The following is a 22268-nucleotide window of genomic DNA, read 5'->3' as shown; positions in this document are numbered from 1 at the left end:
CTATGGAGATTGTGGCACCATCTACACATACGGATCCAAAATGGATGGAAAGGTCGCGTGTGCCTGCTCCTTTCGGAACAAAACAATCTCCCGTAGACTCCCCGATGGCTGCTCCATCTTTACGGCCGAATTGCATGCAATATCGCTTGCACTTATGGCCGTTAAAGCATCAGAAAGGAGGAAATTTATAATCTGCATTGCAAGCTTTGGGGCGGATGAAGACTGACATCCCATTGGTACATAAGAGCCTGAAGCTGTTGGACCAAATAACAGCCGACCGTAGGGATGTCACTTTCACCTGGGTCCCCTTCCATGTTGGCATTGAGGGAAACAAAGCCGCAGACAGAGAAGCAAAGAGAGCCCTAAATCATGCAGTGTCAGGAACCCAAAGTCCCTGCTCGGACCTGAGACAAAGTATTGCCTCTGCCACCTATCGAGAGTGGCAGAACCGATGGGAGGCTGAGACTCACAATAAACTCAGGCAGATTGTGGCAGATGTCAGGTGGCGGCCCACATCTAAGGGTCTGACAAGGCGTGGTAGCACGACCATGTCCAGACTTAGGATTGGCCACACCTACATCACGCACTCTTTTGTGCTGAAGAGAGAGGAGCCCCCACTTTGTGAGTACTGTGACTCTCGCCTCACCGTGGAACATATCCTCGTTGATTGCCCCAGATACCAGGATGTCAGGGAGAAATATTTTAGAGCTACTAACTTAAAAACACTATTTGATAATGTCGACCCTGGGAAGGTACTGGGCTTTATTCGGGAAGTGGGGCTATCTACGAAGATCTGATTTATGAATTTGTGAATATGTACTATTTACATTAGATTTTTACCAAATAATTAAATGTTTACTACCTTTACTATTTTAACTGTGAATAGACCTTGATTTTAATGATATGACTATATAGAATCTGGCCCTTGCTGTTTAGAGAGAGAGTAGTCCTTAAGGGACTGCAGGCACGACATGGCCTAAATTGTGCCGATGTGCCTAAAATCAAATCAAATCAAACCTTATCAAGAACAGGACTAGGTTGAAAATCAGAATAACTGTGCTTCTTTTTTTTTTATTTAAAAATGCTGGCTTTCTAGAGCCTCTTTTTTTTATGATCAAAAAACTTTAACATTCTTTTTAAGTGAGTAAATTCTAATAACATTTTCAATTTCATCAAAATACTTGGCTAGGTTTCATTTTAGTGTGTCTCAATGTTCTTTTCTTTTAATATTGTTTGACTTTTGCCAAAGCATTTCAAGTCCTTTCTTGTAAGTATGTCAATGGGAATACTGTCCTACTGCACATGCCTCTCTTCACTAGCCTTGATGTTAGCTAATCTACCTCTTGTTTATTGCATTGACATGCAAGCCCTGGGTCTGGAACATTAGTAGACAGTGTATGGAATTATAAAAGGCACCATTGAGTCAACAACAGCATACAAGAAAGTGAATTATACAATAAGCTGGCACCATTGAGTCAACAATAGCATACAAGAAAGTGAACTATACAATAAGCTGGCACCATTGAGCATACAAGAAAGTGAACTATACAATAAGCTGGCACCATTGAGCATACAAGAAAGTGAACTATACAATAAGCTGGCACCATTGAGCATACAAGAAAGTGAACTATACAATAAGCTGGCACCATTGTGCATACAAGAAAGTGAACTATACAATAAGCTGGCACCATTGAGTCAACAACAGCATACAAGAAAGTGAACTATACAATAAGCTAGCACCAATGAGTAAACAACAGCATACAAGAAAGTGAACTATACAATAAGCTGGCACCATTGAGCTTACAAGAAAGTGAACTATACAATAAGCTGATGAGGGCTGTGGTGGCTGAGGGGTAAAGCACTTGGCTTGAAAACTGAAGGTCTCAGGTTCAAATCTCAGTGAAGACTGGCATTTAGAGTTTCTGGATTTTTAGGCTGCCCCTGAGTCCACACAATTCTAATGGGTATCTGGCATTAGTTGGGGAAAGTAAAGGTGGTTGATTGTTGTGCTGGCCGCATGACACCTTTGAAATCCAAAGAAACAGATGACCGTTAACATAATCTGTCCTATAGATTGCAAGGTCTGAAAGGGTACTTTACTTTTTATTTATAAGCTGATTAGCCCCTTAGAAAAGAAAGTACTTATTCCTAACGTTTGGGTCAAAGTTACTTCAAGTATTTCTAAGGCATTCATTGTAGAGAGACATAAGCTTAGTTTCAAAGCAGATCAACTAATCCCTGAGTTTCAAAGCTTAGTTCCACAGCAGATCAATTATTGTCTTTGAGTTTCAATGTTATTTCTAAAGCAGATCAATTAATGACCATCTTTCAAGGTACTTCTAAAGCAGATCAATTAATATGTGACTAGATTGAAGAATTTCTGAGTTTCACTGGCTTCAATGAGTGTGTTCCAGTCAGAGTACAGAAGTGTTAGCTGATATAAGCTGATACATTTTTGTAGTTGTCCTCTCTTATCTTATACATTATAGATGTTGCTTCAAAAGAGAAGATAATTATGCCCTATGCGTTTCATTGGTCAATCTAATCATGCAGTTAATCAGTGACTTAAACTGTGCTAAGTTGTTGGTTTTCCTGACTGGTTCAGGTAACTTATTCCATGCTCTAATAGCACTAGGGAAGAAGGGCACTTGTAAGAATTTGTCCTACCATATGGAATAAGAAATGTGCCTTTATCTTTGTGTCTTTCTGAGTAAATTATGGTTCAGTGTTCAATGTGTTTTCACTACTTGACTTTTGAGTCTTCTGTCATGAAGCATCTCTAATTTAGTGATTTGACTAATGCTGTGACTCTAATCAACTATCTATATTCGTATGTTATAAATCTGACAGCTCTTTTTGTGTCTGTTTTAGTTTCTTTTTGTTTTGGTGAGTTACAGAAGACACATATTCTAATATTGGCCTAATGAAGGTTAAATAACATTTTAGTTTCATGTTCTTGTTTGATTTGAAAAAAAAATTAAACAGACCCTAACACTTTGTTGTTTGATTTTTTAAAATTATTTCGCCAATATGGGGATTCCATGATAACTTTTCAATTATTATTAAGCACTTCGATATTTTGAGTTATTATTCTGTATAACTGGTTTATCATGAACAAAATAAGTTTTTATTTATTTTAGTTTTTGGCTACTCTTAAAAACTGACATTTTTCTGGGTGGAAGACATGCTTCGATTAGATTCCCATTTCTGTTATTCTCTTTGTAAAATTTCTGTATCTTGTGTTGTTTTTATTGTTCTATATATTTTGCAATCATCCGCAAATAATCTTAACTTTTATTCCTGAACTAATGCAATTTGGTAGGTCATTTATGTAAATTAGAAACAGTTATGGGCCAAGGACTGTTCTTTGAGGTACACCTGAGTTTACTGTTCTTGGTGTTTGATTTAGAGACATTTATTATTACAGTTTGTTCTCTCCTTATCATGAAATCCTGAATCCATTGATGTAATGAACCAGTAAGGCCAAAATATTTTCATTTTTTTCAGCAGCTATGGTGATGACTTGTTTGTCACTTAAGCCTAGTATTGTAGGATTCTGTGTTTCTTGTGTTGCTCCCTATGTGTTTGCTAGTCAAGTCCAATCATTTTGAACCATTTTGTTTTTTTATGGTAGTTGCATTTGTTGGTTTTTTTTTTCACTTGAATTCAATTAAAGAATTGTAAGTTAATTTAGCATTCATTTCATTAAAGATTGATTGTAATCATAATCTAACATTATTAACAAAAGATATTGTGGTACTCACAAAGTATATATTTTCTTTCCATTCTAGTGTGTTGAATATGGGTCCAATCACTCCAGGACATGGTGCTACAGAAGTTTTGGATGAAAATCTCAGCTATCAAGAAGGTGAAGAAGCACTTAAAAAACCTGAATTGATTCCATTAAATGAAGTGGATAATAGATATGTAGAAGAAGGTGTTGTTGTACTCTCTCGACCCGATGCTGAATCTACTCCTGCTAAATATGAACAAGATGCAAAAGCCAAAGAAAAATTAAAAGACTCAGAAAAAGGAAAAGGCCAAGAAAAAAGTGAACATTTGTATAAAAAAGGAATTCCTATGGATGCTGTTTCTTCTAAAGAAAGTGGCAACAGAAGTGGCACTACCAACTCTCATTTGATGAAGCAGCAAATTTTGGCAGGTGCCAGAGCACCAAGTTCAGGGGCCAGTATGGATGCTGGAGTCAGCCACCCGATCAGCTCAATTAAACTGGGAGAGAAAGATGCTGGCTCTCCTGGTGATCGCTTGCCTCCTCCTGGTCCATCTGTTGGCTATGGTCTACCAGCTTCCAGTAATCTATCAGGTAATCTGGCAGGGAGTAGAAGCAAAGTGGTGCGCCTCCATGAAGGTCCAGAAAGTAGTGCTGTCGACTATGTGGGAAGTGAGAAAGCTGGCAGTGTGGGTACAGGCTACATGGGTGCTCTGGAGGCTGGGGAACCAAGTAATGAGAATGAAAACATGAGATTAGAGAGTCATCCAGATCTAGCCAGTCGGGCTGCTATAACCTTTGCCCTAATGCAGACAGATGACAAGACACACACACAGTGTGATGAGGCAGGGGAAGAGAATGCAACTCGTGCGGCCCCATTTACCATGGCCAGTCAGTGGGGGGCATTTGGTTCAAGTGATGAAGGGAGTGACAATGAAGATAGTGAAGAGGATGGTGGTGGGGGGGGAGACAAGGGCAAAAAGTCCTCTAGGGCAAGAAGGTTAGCAATGATGAACACACTTGCAGATGAAGATGATCAGCAGTTAGATAGCATGGCTAGGAATTCATTGGTCTTGATGGATGATCGAGATGGACATGAAACAATGAGAACGTCTCTAGTCTTTGAAGATGATACTACTGATATTATGAAACTCATGCAATCTAGTGGCAGTCGTGGTGAAGATGGTCTGGAAGATGAAGCTCAAGGTCGTCACTCAGAACCAATCAACACACATTCCCTACCATTTGTGCAGTCCCAGGAAAAGTCATTTAGTTCTAGTCCAAGAAAAATGCCAGAAAAACTTGCCAAAGATATTGACAACCGAATAGGTTCTCCATTAAAACAAACTACTACTGGCAGTCCTTCCAAATTTGTATTCAAGAATCGAGATCAGTTAGATGAGAAAAGAAATAGAAAACTTGTGGCCTTAGGCAAGCCACCTATTCACTCTTCCAGCAAAAGAGACAAAAGCATGGATTTAGCAATCTCAGGGCTCTCAGAAAGTACTAAACCTATTGCCTCTAATAATACTCACTTCTCTCGAGATTTGTCTCTTTCAAAACCAAAATCAATACTTAAAGACAAAAATAACTTGGTTAGTGAACGAAATTCTAATGTGGACAATCGCTTTAGTTCGGATTCAGCTATGTTGCCAACAGATGGAGCCAGTGATGTTCGAGTGGTTGTGACAATGAAAGATGAACCCAATGTTTTGACAGCTCGGGATCACAGTCCTAGGCGTCCACAGTCATCTCGTCATTCATTCAACAAATCGAGGGAAACTGACATAGTCAGTAGTCATCATATACGAAGGTTTTCTAGACCTGGCATGTCATCCTCACCTAGGGGCTACATGGATTCAAGATCTCTAGTCATGAATGAATCTGATGGTAGCCCAGTTCCCAAACCTCCTCCTGGACATGCTCCTAAAAATGCTGTGGTGACTGCTAGGTAAGTTGATTCTTTCCTTGTTCTTTGGTTTGTTATCACAGACTGATCATTTTATCTTCTAATGGTTTGGACTATCTACTAATAGTAGGAACAATACAACAAAAAATAAAAATATAGAATCATGACCATTTGATATATATATTGATAATTGGTAAGTACCTTTTTATTCATAAAGCATTTATGTATAAAAAAAATAAAAAAGAATAATACTGATGAAGGGGTGAACAACTGTATAGAAATTAGATAACACAAAACATACATAAAAGTAAACCCTGCTGGATCATTATTATATATTATTATTTATCTATGAATATTACTACAAAATAATTTGGTAAAATGTAGACTTTGTAAGATCTGGATTTCCACAAAGCTCTTTTATATTGACATTTCATTGCACTATGAACACACTATGGACACTCAGCTCGTGCAAGTTACATCTGCACATCACATTTGGTGTGCTCATGAACTGAAGTCAGGGACTAAAGATCAGCTTAATAAACAGTTGAACATTTGGTGCCCTCATGAAATTAAAATATTAGTATTGACTATCCCCCTGATGTTAACTGTAGAAATAATGAAATACTAATTTCTGCATGTTTCAATTATCTTTCTGTTACAAACATTAGAAGCTTTTTGGTGTTATAAATGTTGTGGTGCATGTTGGCCAGTTTTTAAAGTCTCAATCTTCCACCATAAAGCAATATAGGAGAAAGCAATGTATAGAATTGAACACAAAGTCTAATACATAGAATTGAACACAAAGTCTGATATATAGAGTTGAACACAAAGTCTGATATATAGAGTTGAACACAAAGTATGATATGTAGAATTCAACACAAAGTCTAATATATAGGATTGAACAGAGCCAAGTCTGTGTTCAATGAAAATAAAATAACCATCCATTGTGCTTGTTCAATTTTGATTTTAAAATCTGGCTACACATTTTTTTTTAAACATTATTTCTATATTTGCTTGTTTGTATAGATTCCATCCTTTCAGTATCACAAATAAGTTCTTGTCCAAGCATTCTGAACTTTGGTGCCAGTAGGATTGATTTGATTCTTTGTACAAATTAAACAATGACTAGCTAACGTTTAGGGAAATGTTTTAAAAAATCACAAGAGAGACAGCCTGATATAAAGTAAACTAAAAGTAAAGTACCCCTTTCACACCATGCAGTCCATAGGGCAGGTGATGTTAAGGTCATCTGTTTCTTTGACCTAACAAGCAGAGAGTCATGTGGCCAGCACAATGACCAACCGCCTTGACTTTCCCCCAACTAAAGTCATGTACCCATTAGAGTTGGCTGGAGTCATGAAATTCCAGAAGTACAAATCTCAGTCTTCACTGAGATTTGAACCAAGGACCCCAGGTTCGGAAGCCAATGCTTAACCACTCTGCCACCCCCTATGATGAAACTGTAAACAAATTGTTGTCACAAGAGCAGCCTGAGATGAAACTGTAAACAAATTGTTGTCACAGGAGGCATCCTGCGTTGAAACTGGACTGAAATTATTCTATAAAACAACTCGAACTTGACATTTGCAAATCACATTTTATTTTATTTTTACATTGCACATAGGCTGTACATATAGAATACATAGACTGCACATACACTGCACATAGACTTTACTTAACTTTACATTACATCTTAGATAGTACATATACTTTACCTAACTTTACATTATATCTTAGATAGTATATATACTTTACCTAACTTTACATTACATCTTAGATAGTATATATACTTTACTTAACTTTACATTACATCTTAGATAGTACATATACTTTACCTAACTTCACATTACATCTTAGATAGTATATATACTTTACTTAACTTTACATTACATCTTAGATAGTATATATACTTTACTTAACTTTACATTACATCTTAGATAGTACATATACTTTACTGTACTTTACATTACATCTTAGATAGTATATATACTTTACTTAACTTTACATTACATCTTAGATAGTATATATACTTTACCTAACTTTACATTACATCTTAGATAGTATATATACTTTACTTAACTTTACATTACATCTTAGATAGTATATATACTTTACCTAACTTTACATTACATCTTAGATAGTACATATACTTTACCTAACTTTACATTACATCTTAGATAGTACATATACTTTACCTAACTTCACATTACATCTTAGATAGTACATATACTTTACCTAACTTTACATTACTTCTTAGTTAGTACATATACTTTACCTAACTTTACATTACATCTTAGATAGTACATATACTTTACCTAACTTTACATTACTTCTTAGTTAGTACATATACTTGACTTACTGCACCTAGATTGTAGTAGGTATACACTGGACCTAGAATGGCCTCCTTCACTCATTAAATGACTATAGGATCATATCATGGAGTTGAATGCTTGGGCATTAGTTTTGGTTGGAATGATTTTGCTCACACATCAGTTCTTGCCTCTCCATGCACCAGCTGATCTATCCAAAGGAATGGCAAGTGCCGATGTACTCGCTGACTCCTGATCTTTCCTCAGAGTTAGCAGAGGTTTGAATTCAGAGTTTGTCTTCCAGGCTAATGAGCTCCTCCTGCCCGAAGCTTTACTAGTTTAGGCACCTGTTACTCACCTTTGCCCTTTCTCCTGTTAGTGAACACAGTTCTACTGGACCCACTATCAAGCCACACATAAAGATGAAGTCTGTAGATTTGTCTAGTAACTCTGTGGCTGTTCAATGGTTCTGGTCTAGCAGCCTTATGACCTAGTTGAAGCAAAGTTATAGCCCCTTTCAAAGTCTCAGCTTAATGAAAAGATGGTTTGATTAGTTGATTAAATACTAATAACAGCTAAGTCATACTTTTTGAAAAGCTATTTATAATATTGAACTTTTCTTTCTATTTAGTTTACAGAATCAGTAAGAGAGAACATTTCAGCTTTTTTAAAAAAGGCCTCTAGCTATCAAAGTCACTATATGGGATTGAAATGTAGAACCAAGGGAACAATTTAATCATTCAAAACATAAACTAGCCAATTCTAAAAGAAAACTTATCTTTTCGTAGAAATAATTGCTATCCCATGCCAAGTAACAAAGCACATTGTCTGAAGTGCAATACCGTATAACATCTACTTTACACTTCAAGCATGTGTATATAACATCTACACATTACACTTCAAACATGTGTACATAACATCTACACATTACATTTCAAACATGTGTATATAACATCTACACATTACACTTCAAACATGTGTATATAAAATCTACACACTACACTTCAAACATGTGTATTTGCCTGTATAACATTTAGTTTCTCCCTCACTTTCATTATATTAACAGAATAATATTTCTATGCCTGGGTAGGGAGGGGGCAAGGATAAACACAAGATTAAAGATCTACAGTCTAGATTTACGGTAGATTCAGTGAAGGTATTTCGAACATAGCCGTGAAAAGTCTGCGAATTTAGTGACTTAGATTTAGACTCTAGATTTACGCTAAATCACTTGAATCTAGTGAAGATAATTCTCTCAAACAGGCGGGACACACACACACACACACACACATACATACATACATATATCATACATTGCCTCCTTAAAAAACCTAAAATTTTGTCATGGAAAAGTGCTACTAACCCTGATGTCAAATCAGTGCCAATATAGTCTATCTTCAAATATCAAATCAGTGCCAATGTAGTCTATCTTTAAATATCAAATCAGCGCCAATGTAGTCTATGTGTAATGCAAAAAATTGGACAGCTTTTGAGATGTTTAATTTTTTCCTTGTAGTTGCTAATTGAAATGTATTATTTGGACTATTGTCTCTATTTGTCTATAAAAACTGTGAAATGTATAAATTTGACAAATTCTAGCTAGTACAAACACTAGATTGGTTCCTGTACTAATGAAGAACATTTTAATTTGAAAGAGCTTTTGACCAATACATTGATGGGCAGCAAGGGACCATACATCCAAATAACATTTTCAATTTTGTCTCTCTTTTTTTTGCTTGGATTATTTTGGTTGGTGTTTTTTGTTTCCAGGCGCCGTCGTTACAAATTGGCATCGAGCAGTGTGAGTCCGCGCGATGCCAACAGCCCTTAGCATAGTTCAGCTGAGATGTTAACCTGTTGTTTATTAGCCACACGTCTTTCTGTAACCTACCCTTTGTTTCATGCACCGCTCTGTGTTCTGCACTCAACTCTTGGAAGAAGTTTAACAACATTTGGACACTTTTTAGGTAGGACATTTGTTAGCAAAACAATTTAAAAACAACTCAAGCTAAGATTTGCTTCATGTTGAAAAGTTGTTGTGGATGACTTTCACAATTTTTGATGTATTTATATATTTGAATGAGATAAGCTAAGGGTCTTGGATTTTTTGTGTTTCAATGTGTGCTGTAGCTTTATTTTGCTTGCCTAAATGTGATTTGTTTGTTCTTTCACAAAATGACTATGGATGTTTTACTTTGAATGTGGATGTAGGCTCTCTGTACTTCTTGAAATGTTCAATTAAGGAAGTAATCTTAAATTATTGTTGTTGTTTTTTTTTTTCATTTTACAAATTGTTCCCCCCCCCCCCCCCCCCCCCCCAAAAAAAAAAAAAAAAAGAGAGAACTGTAATAAAACTCCTTGGAGCATTTGTTTTGTTCTTGTTCTCTTCACATCAGTGTGGCTTGTTCTCAATGAAAACATTGCTGGAAATGATGATCTCTTGATGGTGAAACCGTCTATTTATTGATCTTTGCAAACACATACTAAGAGATAAAATACAGGTTTTGTGAGTGACCATTCCAGTGAAACAATGTCTCTACAGGTTTTGTGAGTGACCATTCCAGTGAAACAATGTCTCTACAGGTTTTGTGAGTGACCATTCCAGTGAAACAATGTCTCTACAGGTTTTGTGAGTGACAATTCCAATGAAACAATGTCTCTACAGGTTTTGTGAGTGACAATTCCAATGAAACAATGAATCTACATCTTGCTTCATCCTACTGGGAGAAACATTGAAACTGAATTAGTTCACAATAATTATTTTAGTTGCAATTATATGTCAAGAGTAATACTGGAAATAAAAAGCCATTTGATTTTAATCAAGTTTTTTTTATTTGACTTGACCTAGTGAGTTAGAAAAAAAGATACAAGGGTACATGTACTCAGACATTGTAAGAGAGGTAACTCTCACCTGCTACAGCCAAGAAAATAGTTGTATTTTTTTTTCACATATTTATGTTACATTTTATTTTCTTTATTATTTATTTTACAGGAAGTCAGCCAAAAGTCCCAAGCACTCCAGCTAAAACTGGTTCTTCCTGTGAAACTTTTACATACCCTACACTCTTGGGATCAGGACATGGATATATTGATTTACTTAGCACCAATAGTCAACCTCTAGCAGGTTCACTTTGTACACATGATGCATAGGCTTTGAATTATCTTCTACTTCACTCTTGCTATAAACAATCAAACAACTGTCTGACAGGGAATTTAGTTTCATTTTTATGCTGTAGCTTTACATATCATGTTGATAATATAAGCAGATAGTGCTAGCAAGTCTCAGGCTTTGGTAATCATTTAGAAAGATATAATAGTGGACATTCTTTTGATACATTGACTAGTTGGCATAATCTGAATGGAGTGGAACCACTTTTCATTCACATTCAGAATGTAATATTTTTTAATTTGTTCCATTACCCTAGCCATTGCAGTCAGCCATAACATAGTGGTTGAATGGGGTTTGATTTTATTTGAAAGTATTGGGGTTGAAAGAATTCTCTAAAAGCCAAATTGACATTGTAAAACTTTGATTAGCTTTGAATTGATTGTTATTGGCTTGCCAAAGAGTTCTATCTCAATGTGAATGTTTGTGTCACAGATTTCTTTGTAAATGTACCAACAAATAATTCACTTCCCAGAGCTGACATTGAAAATTAGAACAGAGCACAGCTGTAACATCTGCTGTTTGTGATTTCAACATCACTTTAAACAAAGTCTAACATCATTCTAGAAACTATGGACTTGTAAAACATTGAATACTCAGAAACAAAAATGTGTACAAATGAACATAAAGATAAGTAGTGAAGGGTAGAAAACTTGTATTTCTGTTGATGCTCAAATATTTTAAAGAAAAACAACAAAAAAAAAAAACATGGCTAAAGATGGACTCGACTCTACTGTCAATTGCCTCTCTATTTCTCTCTATTTACACACTTTTCAAGCAGAGTTTTTACATTTGCAATATTTGTACAGAATAAAAAACATTTATACTTGTACAATTTCTTTGTTGGTTTGCTCAAAATCATTTCTTCAGTTCATTTGTTTGATTTTAGTTCTTATTGAAAATATTTTCAAAAACCTTTAAGTTTTGATTATCATTTTTGTTTCTTTAAAACATAGTGCATTTCCAGTTTTGAAGAGCAAGAACAGATAGGGTAATGAAACTATTTCAATATTAGCAAGCCTAAGAAAAAGGTTATAGAATAATCTAATTTTGAACCTTCTCATAACAAAAAAAAATCTTTGTGTATTTGTTTTTTGGTATATTTAGTTATTAAAGTGAGTCTGTGATCCAACAATCAGTAGTCCTGTATGAAGCTTGCTTCTATTTAGTTCAAGAACTTCTATCCTATTGTTTTCAAAATGTTTTCTTTCTGCTAGTCTTTGCTGATGTCACAGGCTTTGGTCAATGGGTTTTATTGTGATATAACTTGTTTTTTTATTGGACACTTTTATACAAATACTTTCTTGTATATTTTCTATGTTCAACCCTCTTTCAGATATGAATTCTTATCAAACAAGAACATTTTAACAACAATGACATCTCCAGACATTTGTACATGGCAGACAATAGACAATAATACAGGCAATGCTAGCAGACTAGTGTACATGGCAGACAATAGATTAATACAAGCAATGCTAGCAGACTAGTGTACATGGCAGACAATAGGCTAAGAAAGTCATTGCTAGCAGACTAGTGTACATGACAGACAATATGCCAAGACAGTCATTGCTAGCAGACTAGTGTACATGACAGACAATAGGCTAAGAAAGTCATTGCTAGCAGACTAGTGTACATGACAGACAATAGGCTAAGAAAGTCATTGCTAGCAGACTAGTGTACATGACAGACAATAGGCCAAGACAGTCATTGCTAGCAGACTAGTGTAAATGACAGACAATAGGCTAAGAAAGTCATTGCTAGCAGACTAGTGTACATGACAGACAATAGGCCAAGACAGTCATTGCTAGCAGACTAGTGTACATTGCAGACAGTATGCCAAGACAGTCATTGCTAGCAGACTAGTATACAGGTACAAATCTAGTGGCAGTAATTTGTTTTTCATAAAACATTCAAATGAGTTGCACTGATTTTCTAGCATTAATTACCGTACAGGTACATTTACCCCACAGTTAACATTTACCATAAAGGTACATTTACTCTACAGTTACATTTACCATAAAGGTACATTTACTCTACAGTTACATTTACCATAAAGGTACATTTACTCTACAGTTAACATTTACCATAAAGGTACATTTACTCTACAGTTACATTTACCATAAAGGTACATTTACTCTACAGTTACATTTACCATAAAGGTACATTTACTCTACAGTTAACATTTACCATAAAGGTACATTTACTCTACACTTACATTTACCATAAAGGTACATTTACTCTACAGTTAACATTTACCATAAAGGTACATTTACTCTACACTTACATTTACCATAAAGGTACATTTACTCTACAGTTACATTTACCATAAAGGTACATTTACTCTACAATTACATTTACCATAAAGGTACATTTACTCTACAGTTACATTTACTCTACAGTTACATTTACCATAAAGGTACATTTACTCTACAGTTAACATTTACCATAAAGGTACATTACTCTACAGTTAACATTTACCATAAAGGTACATTTACTCTACAGTTACATTTACCATAATGGTACATTTACTCTACAGTTATTACACAAAACTGTCAGCAACAAAAAAAAAAAAAACTGGACTGCTATGTCTGCTGGTCTTATAAGTGATGTATTTACATTTGCAAAGTATTTCCTGACTGCTATTTTCTAGTCATTGAATGCAATCATTGGAATTAATTATTTTTTTAAATGTATGTGTGCATGTATTCTTCTCTCACTGAGCAATTTAATTACAAGCAAGTGTAATCTTTTGATTTAGTCAATGAACTAGTGTACATTTGTCCAGATGCTACTATGAATCAAATGTAACAAAAAAATTTTTTTTTTCCATTTGTTAGTTTCAATTCTGATTTGGTCAGGTGGACAATATTTACATTCAGATTGTATCCAACTGTATTGTAGCTCTCTCCTCTAAACTCCAATAATGTGTACAAAAACAGATACTTAGTATCTGAATGGAACACTTTATAGAGTCTTATCATTCCAACACAACTAGTTGAAGTGGTGTGTACCCAATGAACTAGAGGACAAAAAAGTATGTGATATTCGTTTTGTACCAAACTGCTGTGCTAGAACAAAAGTATGTGATATTCTGTCCAGACTTTTGAAGACTTGATGTTACAATGTGTATGTAAATGACCATATTGCTTCCACACAATAACTTATAGAATGTCTGTTCATTCAAGCAATGGTAATAAGAAACAATGGTCAATGTCTTGAGAAACTTCTAAATGTTCCCCTCAGGTCCTATGTGTATTTCTTTTGTACTTCTCTTTCAGCTGACTGTGATGGATCCATTGTAAGGCTGGTTGCAAGGCTTTGCTTTAGTGTCTGGACTAGCTCAATGTGAAGAGAGGTTCATGAATGTCTAGCTTCCTGCCCTTGTCTTGCTGATGTTGTGATTTCAATCTGATGACCTGAATATTAGGTCAACATTAGCCATACTCATTTATTTTGTATTGACTAGACAGTCTGTAGTGGATCTCAATTTGAAATAAAATATTGAAAACAAACTTGAGTTTGGTGCTCATGGGATGCGGGCCTACTATGTTATGTTCTTGAAATTCTAGATGAAATCATTTGATTTGTTCTTTTAATCCACGAGTCAATTGGAACAGACCACATCACAAACCAACACGTCACAAGGTGCATCACGTGTCAGCTACTCAAAGGAAAAAAAAGTTTGCACTTTATATTGACTTGTGTATGTCCTAGTCCTCTAAATAGTACTTAAATGTTTAGTTTCATTAACAACACTCTTTAAAAAATCAACATTCCAGTCAACTTAGGTTTGGGGTTTAAAACAGAACACGATGCATACTTAGCAGCAGTGACGTCAACCCCGCCATAAACTTTATCCAAACTTTTCTCAATAGAAACTTTCGTTAATTCTTTTTGTTAGTATAGTTCCATGGTTGAACTAATACAGTCAGCTGATTACTTACTTTTTTTTGTCACAAATGTAAAATGAGTGGCAATTCTATTTTAAAATCACATTGTTTATGACATTTTAAAAATAGTTTTGCATATTTTACAATGTATATTTATTAAAATCACCTAAATATGTTTCTTTTTGTTAGACTTATAGACGGGAAACGGTATAACATTACGCTGTGTTATTTAAACTTAGAAACTGCCACCTAAAAGAGAAAATGTACTTTGCCGCTACCTTAGTCATCTATTTGTCTCGGTGATCGTTTAAAGATCCTACAGCGTGGTCAGGGACGCCAAGCATTTTTAAGCATTTCTGAGAATCAGAAACTCATTTTTCTTAAGTCTTGTACAATCTCTACTAGTAAAAAGAGAGCAGGTCCAATAAAATTCAATTAAGAAGAGATGAACGGGACGTATCTGAAGTGTGAGAGACATTCGAGGCAAACGAGCAGTGTTTCTCAAACTTTAATCGTTGGCACCGGGCACCCCCCACCCGCTAAATGTTAAGTCTTTATTTTTTTAAAGAATTTTCTTGGACTCTGAGCACACACTATTGATACTAGTTTAAAAACAAAAAGGTTGCACCAATGAAGTCTCAGGCGTGTTGGACTTGTACATGTAGCGCACGTCTGAACATCATCTTCGTGTTCAGTAAGAAGCCTTGCCGCCAACCTTTTTAGTTTCTGTCACAAAACTTAGTCAACATAACGATGTTAAACACTTGAGAAAATTTGGATCATTCTGACTAGAATTCGGACCATTCAAAAAGAATCACGTCAGCAGACACGTTTTGAAATTTCTTCAAAAAGTTTTTAATCGATATTTTTGCAGAAGCCTCACACACACACACACAAACAAAGTGTATACATTTAAAAAGACCCTTATTAGTAAAGTTACGAAGTCTTTATTTACAATATCTTCACTTTTAAAACATTAATAATGTCATTTCACTGGGTTAATATTCAAAATTTAATTGAACCCGCCCCCCCCCCAACCCCACCCCTGAAATTTTGTGACCAGGGAATTTTTAGTTGAACTCCCTCCAGTTTTTTTTTCTCTTAATGTTAACCCCCCCCCCCCCTCTTCAATAATAAGACTCAAGCAAACAACAGTCACCAGATTCTATGAACGTAGCCAAAAAGGGTTTTGAGTTTAAAACCTCCCTCCCTAAAGATTTACGTTAAAAAAAAAACACTTCCAGAGGGTTTGGGGTTTAACTCCCCCCCCCCCCCATACAATTTTGAGGTTTCCCCTCTTCAATATCAAACTAAAGCAACTGAGCTTGTGGAGGGAGCCAAGATTAATCTACACACTTGTCTGCAAGCGAGACATGAGAACCACGGGCATCAACGAAAGTAAGTGCGAGGAGATAGCCCAAGACCGGGCAGCATGGAGACAGACTGTGCGTGCTGGTACGAACTTCGTTAGGAGCAAAAGAAAAGAAGCTGCCTTGTCAGCTAGCCCTAAAACAGATGCATATACATGCACACACTTTGGCAGAATCTCCCGCTCCAGAATTGGCTTGTTCAGCCACTTCAGATTCTGCCCCGTCTCAAGACGAAACCAAAACCTGCAACTCATATGGGCACATCCATTGTCTTCCGAGACAGAAGGAGCCATATATTGGTAGTCAGCAAGGTAGGCCCTATAGTCTCACACTCTTTTCTGCAACCGTGACATGGTGCCCATTGCCTTGGCTAGCCTGGTGTTGATGTCAAAACCCCCTTGGAATTTGATGACGAGTGTGTTTTAGTTTGATTGTTGTTATTTTTTTATTGAAGATGTGGTTTTAAAATCAAAACCTCCTGCACTAGGGTTTTAACCTCAACCCTCCCGGAGGGTTTTTTAACTAAAACTTCCATTGAGGAGTTTTAAACTCAAAACCCTCTGTAGGGGGGGGGGGGTTAAACCCAAAATCCTCCGAAGTGGGTTTAACTCCAAACCCTTTGTAAGGTGTTTCAGACTCTTGGCTACGCTTATGGAATTTGGTGACTATAGTTTTCTTTTTGTGTTGCTTTATTTTTTTTTTTATTGAAGAGGGTGTTTTAATCTCAAAACCGCCTGGAGGGGAAGGGGGGAGGTGAAACTCAAACCCCCTTGGCTATGGTCATGGAATTTGGTGACTGTAGTTTGCTTTTGTTTTTATTGATTGAAGAGGGTTTATTTTAACCTCAAACTCACTTTGGTAACGCTACAATAGGGCAGGGGAAGGTTTAACATTAAAATCTCTCTCCAATGAAAAAAAAATAAAGGAAAACAATAGTTCCGAAATTCCATTTCGTAGGATGGGGGGAGTGAACTTTAAACAATCCCTTCCCCGGCAACACTCATGATGTCCGCAGTTTGACAAGTTACACAATATATACATAGATACAGACAAGTTATATACATATATACATAGATACAGACAAGTTACATATATACATAGATACAGACAAGTTTCATACATAGATACAGACAAGTTACATACATAGATACATAGATAAAGACAAGTTATATACATAGATACAGACAAGTTACATACATAGATACAGACAAGTTACATACATAGATACAGACAAGTTACATACATAGATACAGACAAGTTACATACATAGATACAGACAAGTTACATACATAGATACAGACAAGTTAGGGGGATTTAAACTCAAAACCCCTCATTAGCTTAGCTACGCTCAAAGAATTTTAGTGTGTAATTTGCTTCTTTTATATTGAAGAGGTATTTTTTAGCATCAAAACCCTCTAATGATTTAAACTCAACTCCCCCCCCCCCCCCCCTTTGGCTACGCTCATAGCATTTTGAGTGCGTAATTTGCTTTTTTTGTTTTTTTTTATATTGAATAATAATAATATTTTTCAGCCTCAAACCACGCTAGCAGGGGGTTTTAAACTCAAAACCCCTTTGGCTACGCTCATTAGAATTTTGAGTGTGTAATTTGCTTTTTTTATTATTGAGAGGGGGTTTATCGTAATTTTTGGAGGCGGTTTTAAAGTCAAAATCTTCCTTAGCTGTTTTCTTGAAATTTGGGGATTGTCGTTTGCATTTTTTTTAGTTTTGTTGAGGGGGATTTAACTGCAAAACCCCTGGTAGGGGGTTTTAAACTCAAAACTCCTGTAGGGGGTTTTAAACTCAAAACCCCTGGTAGGGAGTTTTAAACTTAAAACCCTTGGTAGGGGGTTTTAAACTCAAAACCCACTGGTAGAGGGATTTTTTTTATCTCAAAACCCCCTGATAGGTTTTTTTTTTACTCAAAACCCTCTGGTAGGGGGTTTTAAACTCAAAACCCCTGGTAGGGGTTTGAAACTCAAAACCCACTGGTAGAGGGATTTTTTTTATCTCAAAACCCTCTGATAGTTTTTTTTTTTTTTACTCAAAACCCTCTGGTAGAGGGTTTTTAACTCAAAACCCCTTTGGCTGTGCTGTGGTAAGTGATGATTTAGTATTAAAATCTCACCTAAAATAAACAAAATGAAAGCAAAAAATCAGTTCATGAATTCCGCCCCCCCCCCCCAGGGGGGGGATTTCATTTCGGGGGGGGGGGGGTTGAACCCCAAACCCCCCCCCCTGGCTACGCCCATGATATACATAGATACAGACAAGTTCATAGAACGATATTTAGATACAAGTAAAGAAAGCTGGCAGCTACCAGCCTGTTAGAAACTCTCTGTCATTGACCATGTTAGGAAGTCACGAGATAAGCCTCGCACTCGTCTCCGTGGCTCCTCATCAAACCACTGTCAGAAAGTCACAATGGCTACGCTTATTTTCAAAAAATAATAAATAAATAAATAAATTCTTGTGCTGTGATTTGAAAGATGGTGAAGCTTAAGTGACATCAGTTTGCGAACCTTGTATGGTATCAGAAAGCCCATTAGTAAGGAGCCCTGCTGAGATGACTCCCTTACAGCACGTGAAAGGAGGGGCGGGCAGTGAGTCGCCCTGTCCCCGTTCCTACATTTCTCTTGATCTTTTGTTCTCTAATTAGCTTATACAGAAATATCAATTTGGTTTGATTCATTGTAATCATTTATTCTCTTTATTTGACCACTTTAGAATGTAACGAAATGACAATAGATCTATATTGATCTTTTCAATGCTATTAGGATTAGTTGAGTTGTTGTTGTTTTTTTTACAGTGTTTCAAAGTACTATTAATTGCTCTTTTGCGCTTTAATACAGTTCGTTGATTAGACAAAGTTCAAATGAGTGTCGAGTCTATTTTCAAAATGTGTTGTCTCTGACATGTTATCATTAGTTATTACATAGATTAACATTTAAGATTTTAAAATTAGAAACAAATTAAACATCAACTGAATATGCTGCCCTTAGTAAACATTAAACAGCTTATATTACTCTTAGTGGAAACTTTCTAACATTATAGTGGAATTAGTGGCTAGTTTCCTGAGGACGATTAATGAAAAAAAAGCAACTTTACGAAAAGTATATTGATCGATACAAAAACTTGAAAAGAATTTTTTTTTCATCTTAACATTTAAAAGTCTACAATAACTTAAGAAAATACAAACTTAAAGTTTCCTTTACAAAATTTCAAATATGAAAAAGTATAAATAACTTTAAACTCAATATCTTTGCAACTTCGTTTTCAATGGACATAAAACTACAATGTTATTTAACCTTGGTTAGGCCAATAATAGAATATGCATCCTCCGTTTGTGACCCCTCAACTCAAGAAAACATTAAGAAACTGGAACAGACACAAAATAGAGCAGTGACATTCATAATGTGAGCAGGTCAGGCAGGCGCGAGTGGGAGAGGACCTATTCTTACTGCTCAACATTAAAATTGACCAACAGTAGGCAGATGTTTGCGCTATTGGGCTCAATCTGTGCACCTCGGTATGGTGACCAAGGGGCTAGAGTCACCTAAGTAACCAGACAACTAACTATACTAAGTGAAAACAAGATAACAAACAGGGGCGGACTGGGTATCAAAATCGGCCCGGGCATTACCATATAAACCGGCCCACAAATGGCATGTCATATATTTTCGGTTGGGGGGGGGTTAAACCCCCTCCACTATATATATATATATATATATATATGTAACGACAGTTACAGTAGATGTAACGACAGTTACAGTAGATGTAACGACAGGAATTATAGCAGGCGATCCCAGCTGAAATTACACTACACACAATTAACTTTACACAGGCACTACTGTCAGCACTGACCACTGGTCAAGACAAAAGAGGGCTCAACGTGGTTCCGGAGCTAGCTATAACTGGTCAGCACGAACATATCGGAGAGCATGACGTCACGCTAATTACCTAAACTGGACTACTGATTTCCCTAATTTGTACCTAGCCGTACGCTATAATAAAATCTAGAAAATTACTAAAGACACGGACTACACAACATTATATACCAAATTAAACAGCATAAAAAAGAGAATCTTAAAAATTAAATCTTACAAAAATACAAAAAGGAAGAAGAAAGATATTTATGTTCTAAACTCGTACAGGGACCCTATACAGCTTCTAGACTTGCACTTAGACTGAAATTAGAAAATAACTACTAACCTAACCTAAGCGCTAAAGACAAAAATACGTAGAACTAATCAGGGACAAAGAAATGGAAACAGTGCCAACAACTCTAAGGCTGGTTAACTATTTTTAAAACTACTTTTCCTCTACGAGTAAAACACAAATAACAGAAAAAGACTAAAACTAGCAGAAGTTATAAATAGCGGAAACTACAAACACACAGCACTGACCTATGCAAGAAGAAAAGACACTAAATTAAATTATTCTAGCCTGGCCTATATAAAGTAAACAGATCGAAATACAGATAAAAATAGATAACAAATAGACCTGGGGTCGCACGCTCACATGTTCATATGTTGGAACATTACCATGAAACAGATAATGAAGACATCAAAGCGGAAGTTGAATTTTTTCCAAGTTTAGCACCTATCCCTGAACAAGAAGAAGAAGAAGAAACATCATCAACACCCATTCCTGAGATAGATGTTTCATTACCAACATCAAATCACATTAACATTCCCAAGGCTATATAATGATTAGTGAGTATAGCCAGGTTGATTAGTTGCTTATTTCTAAGTTTATTTAGTTGATTCTGTAAAGTTTATCTTTTTTTGTATTCATCTATATTTTTATTGCTTTGTAAGTTTGTTGTGAATAAAGTGTATTTATATTTTGTTTTATAAATTTAGTTTAGTTTGTTCTTTTAGTTAGCTAGATTAGTTTAGTTTAGTTTAATTATGCTGTCTGGTTGCTTAGGCGACTCTAGCCCCTTGGTCGCAGACCGAAGTGCACAGATTGGGCCCACCCAGTAGAGCTACCACCTGCCTACTGTTATAAATGAATTTAATGTTGAGCGGCAGTAAAAATAGGCCCTCACACTCGCGCCTGCCTGACCTGCTCACAAACATGAAATACTCTGGTAACCTTGTTGACATTGATTTCATAAAGCAGTGCAATTAGCCTGTTACTCTTCCGCTAAAAAAAATAAAAAACTAAATCTTTTATTCACTGGAGTCCAGCGACTGGTAGAAAATGGTAAAATCCTTTACTTTTGTATTGGAATGGGGGGGGGGGGCGCACAAAACCACTTATGGCTACGCTCATGAAATTTGGTGACTGTAGTTTGCTTACGTTGGTTGCACTGGGGAAGTAAGTAAAGTTTCCCTTTTAGACAATGAGATCTGAGGCCAGTGATGGTTTGAATTCTTCCCCTCTCGGCTTAGCCCATGTGTTTTATCATAGGTGTTAGCCTTATTCTATTCAAAATATATTCTATTCAAAATATATAAAGTTTGATAACGCATCGAAAACTGGATGTATGCTTTCGTATATGTATTCTATTTATAGATCTACATGTATGTAGTCTGAAACTATAAACTCTACAATAGCAACCGTAATGAGTTTCAAACTTTTTGGTATTACTTATAGATTACAGACGTTTCTTCAAAATAGTAAAATAATTAGGTCCTACGCATTTCACGTGTCAATCTAGTCATGCATGTCGATCTGTGACTTAAAATATGCTAAATCATTGGTTTTCCTGCATGAGAAACCATTCCTTTAAAGTGGTATCACCACAAATACAAAGCTAGGGGTATATCGAGCCGTCATCCTCCTCTACATTGCTCTATGCCTCAGAAACATGGATAGTGTACAGTTAACATGCAAAGAAACTGAATCACTTCCACATGACATGTCTGTGAAAAATACTGAATGTC

The 22268-nt window shown here is 36.0% G+C and overlaps 1 protein-coding gene across 7 annotated transcripts in view; it reads left to right on the top strand.

Moving 5' to 3' along the window:
- The window catches only part of LOC106057131 (uncharacterized), a 57676-nt gene extending 43050 nt beyond the window's left edge, over positions 1–14626 (top strand). For 2 of the 7 annotated variants that reach the window (XR_008777071.1, XR_008777068.1), the window contains exons 8-10: positions 3792–5681; positions 9719–9915; positions 10941–14626. Coding sequence is in view for 1 of the 7 variants with exons in the window: in XM_056024587.1 (XP_055880562.1) it covers positions 3792–5681; positions 10941–10974 (1924 nt within the window). In the remaining 6 variants the exon portion in view is untranslated. The remainder of the gene's footprint in view (positions 1–3791; positions 5682–9718; positions 9916–10940) is intronic. The other 5 variants (XR_008777073.1, XR_008777072.1, XR_008777070.1 and 2 more) reach the window with 5 other exon arrangements.
- Positions 14627–22268: the final 7642 nt, after the last annotated feature.

This window comes from Biomphalaria glabrata, chromosome 3 (assembly GCF_947242115.1).
Source record: "Biomphalaria glabrata chromosome 3, xgBioGlab47.1, whole genome shotgun sequence".
NCBI lineage: Eukaryota > Metazoa > Mollusca > Gastropoda > Planorbidae > Biomphalaria > Biomphalaria glabrata.
This window is presented reverse-complemented; position numbering and strand designations above follow the sequence as displayed.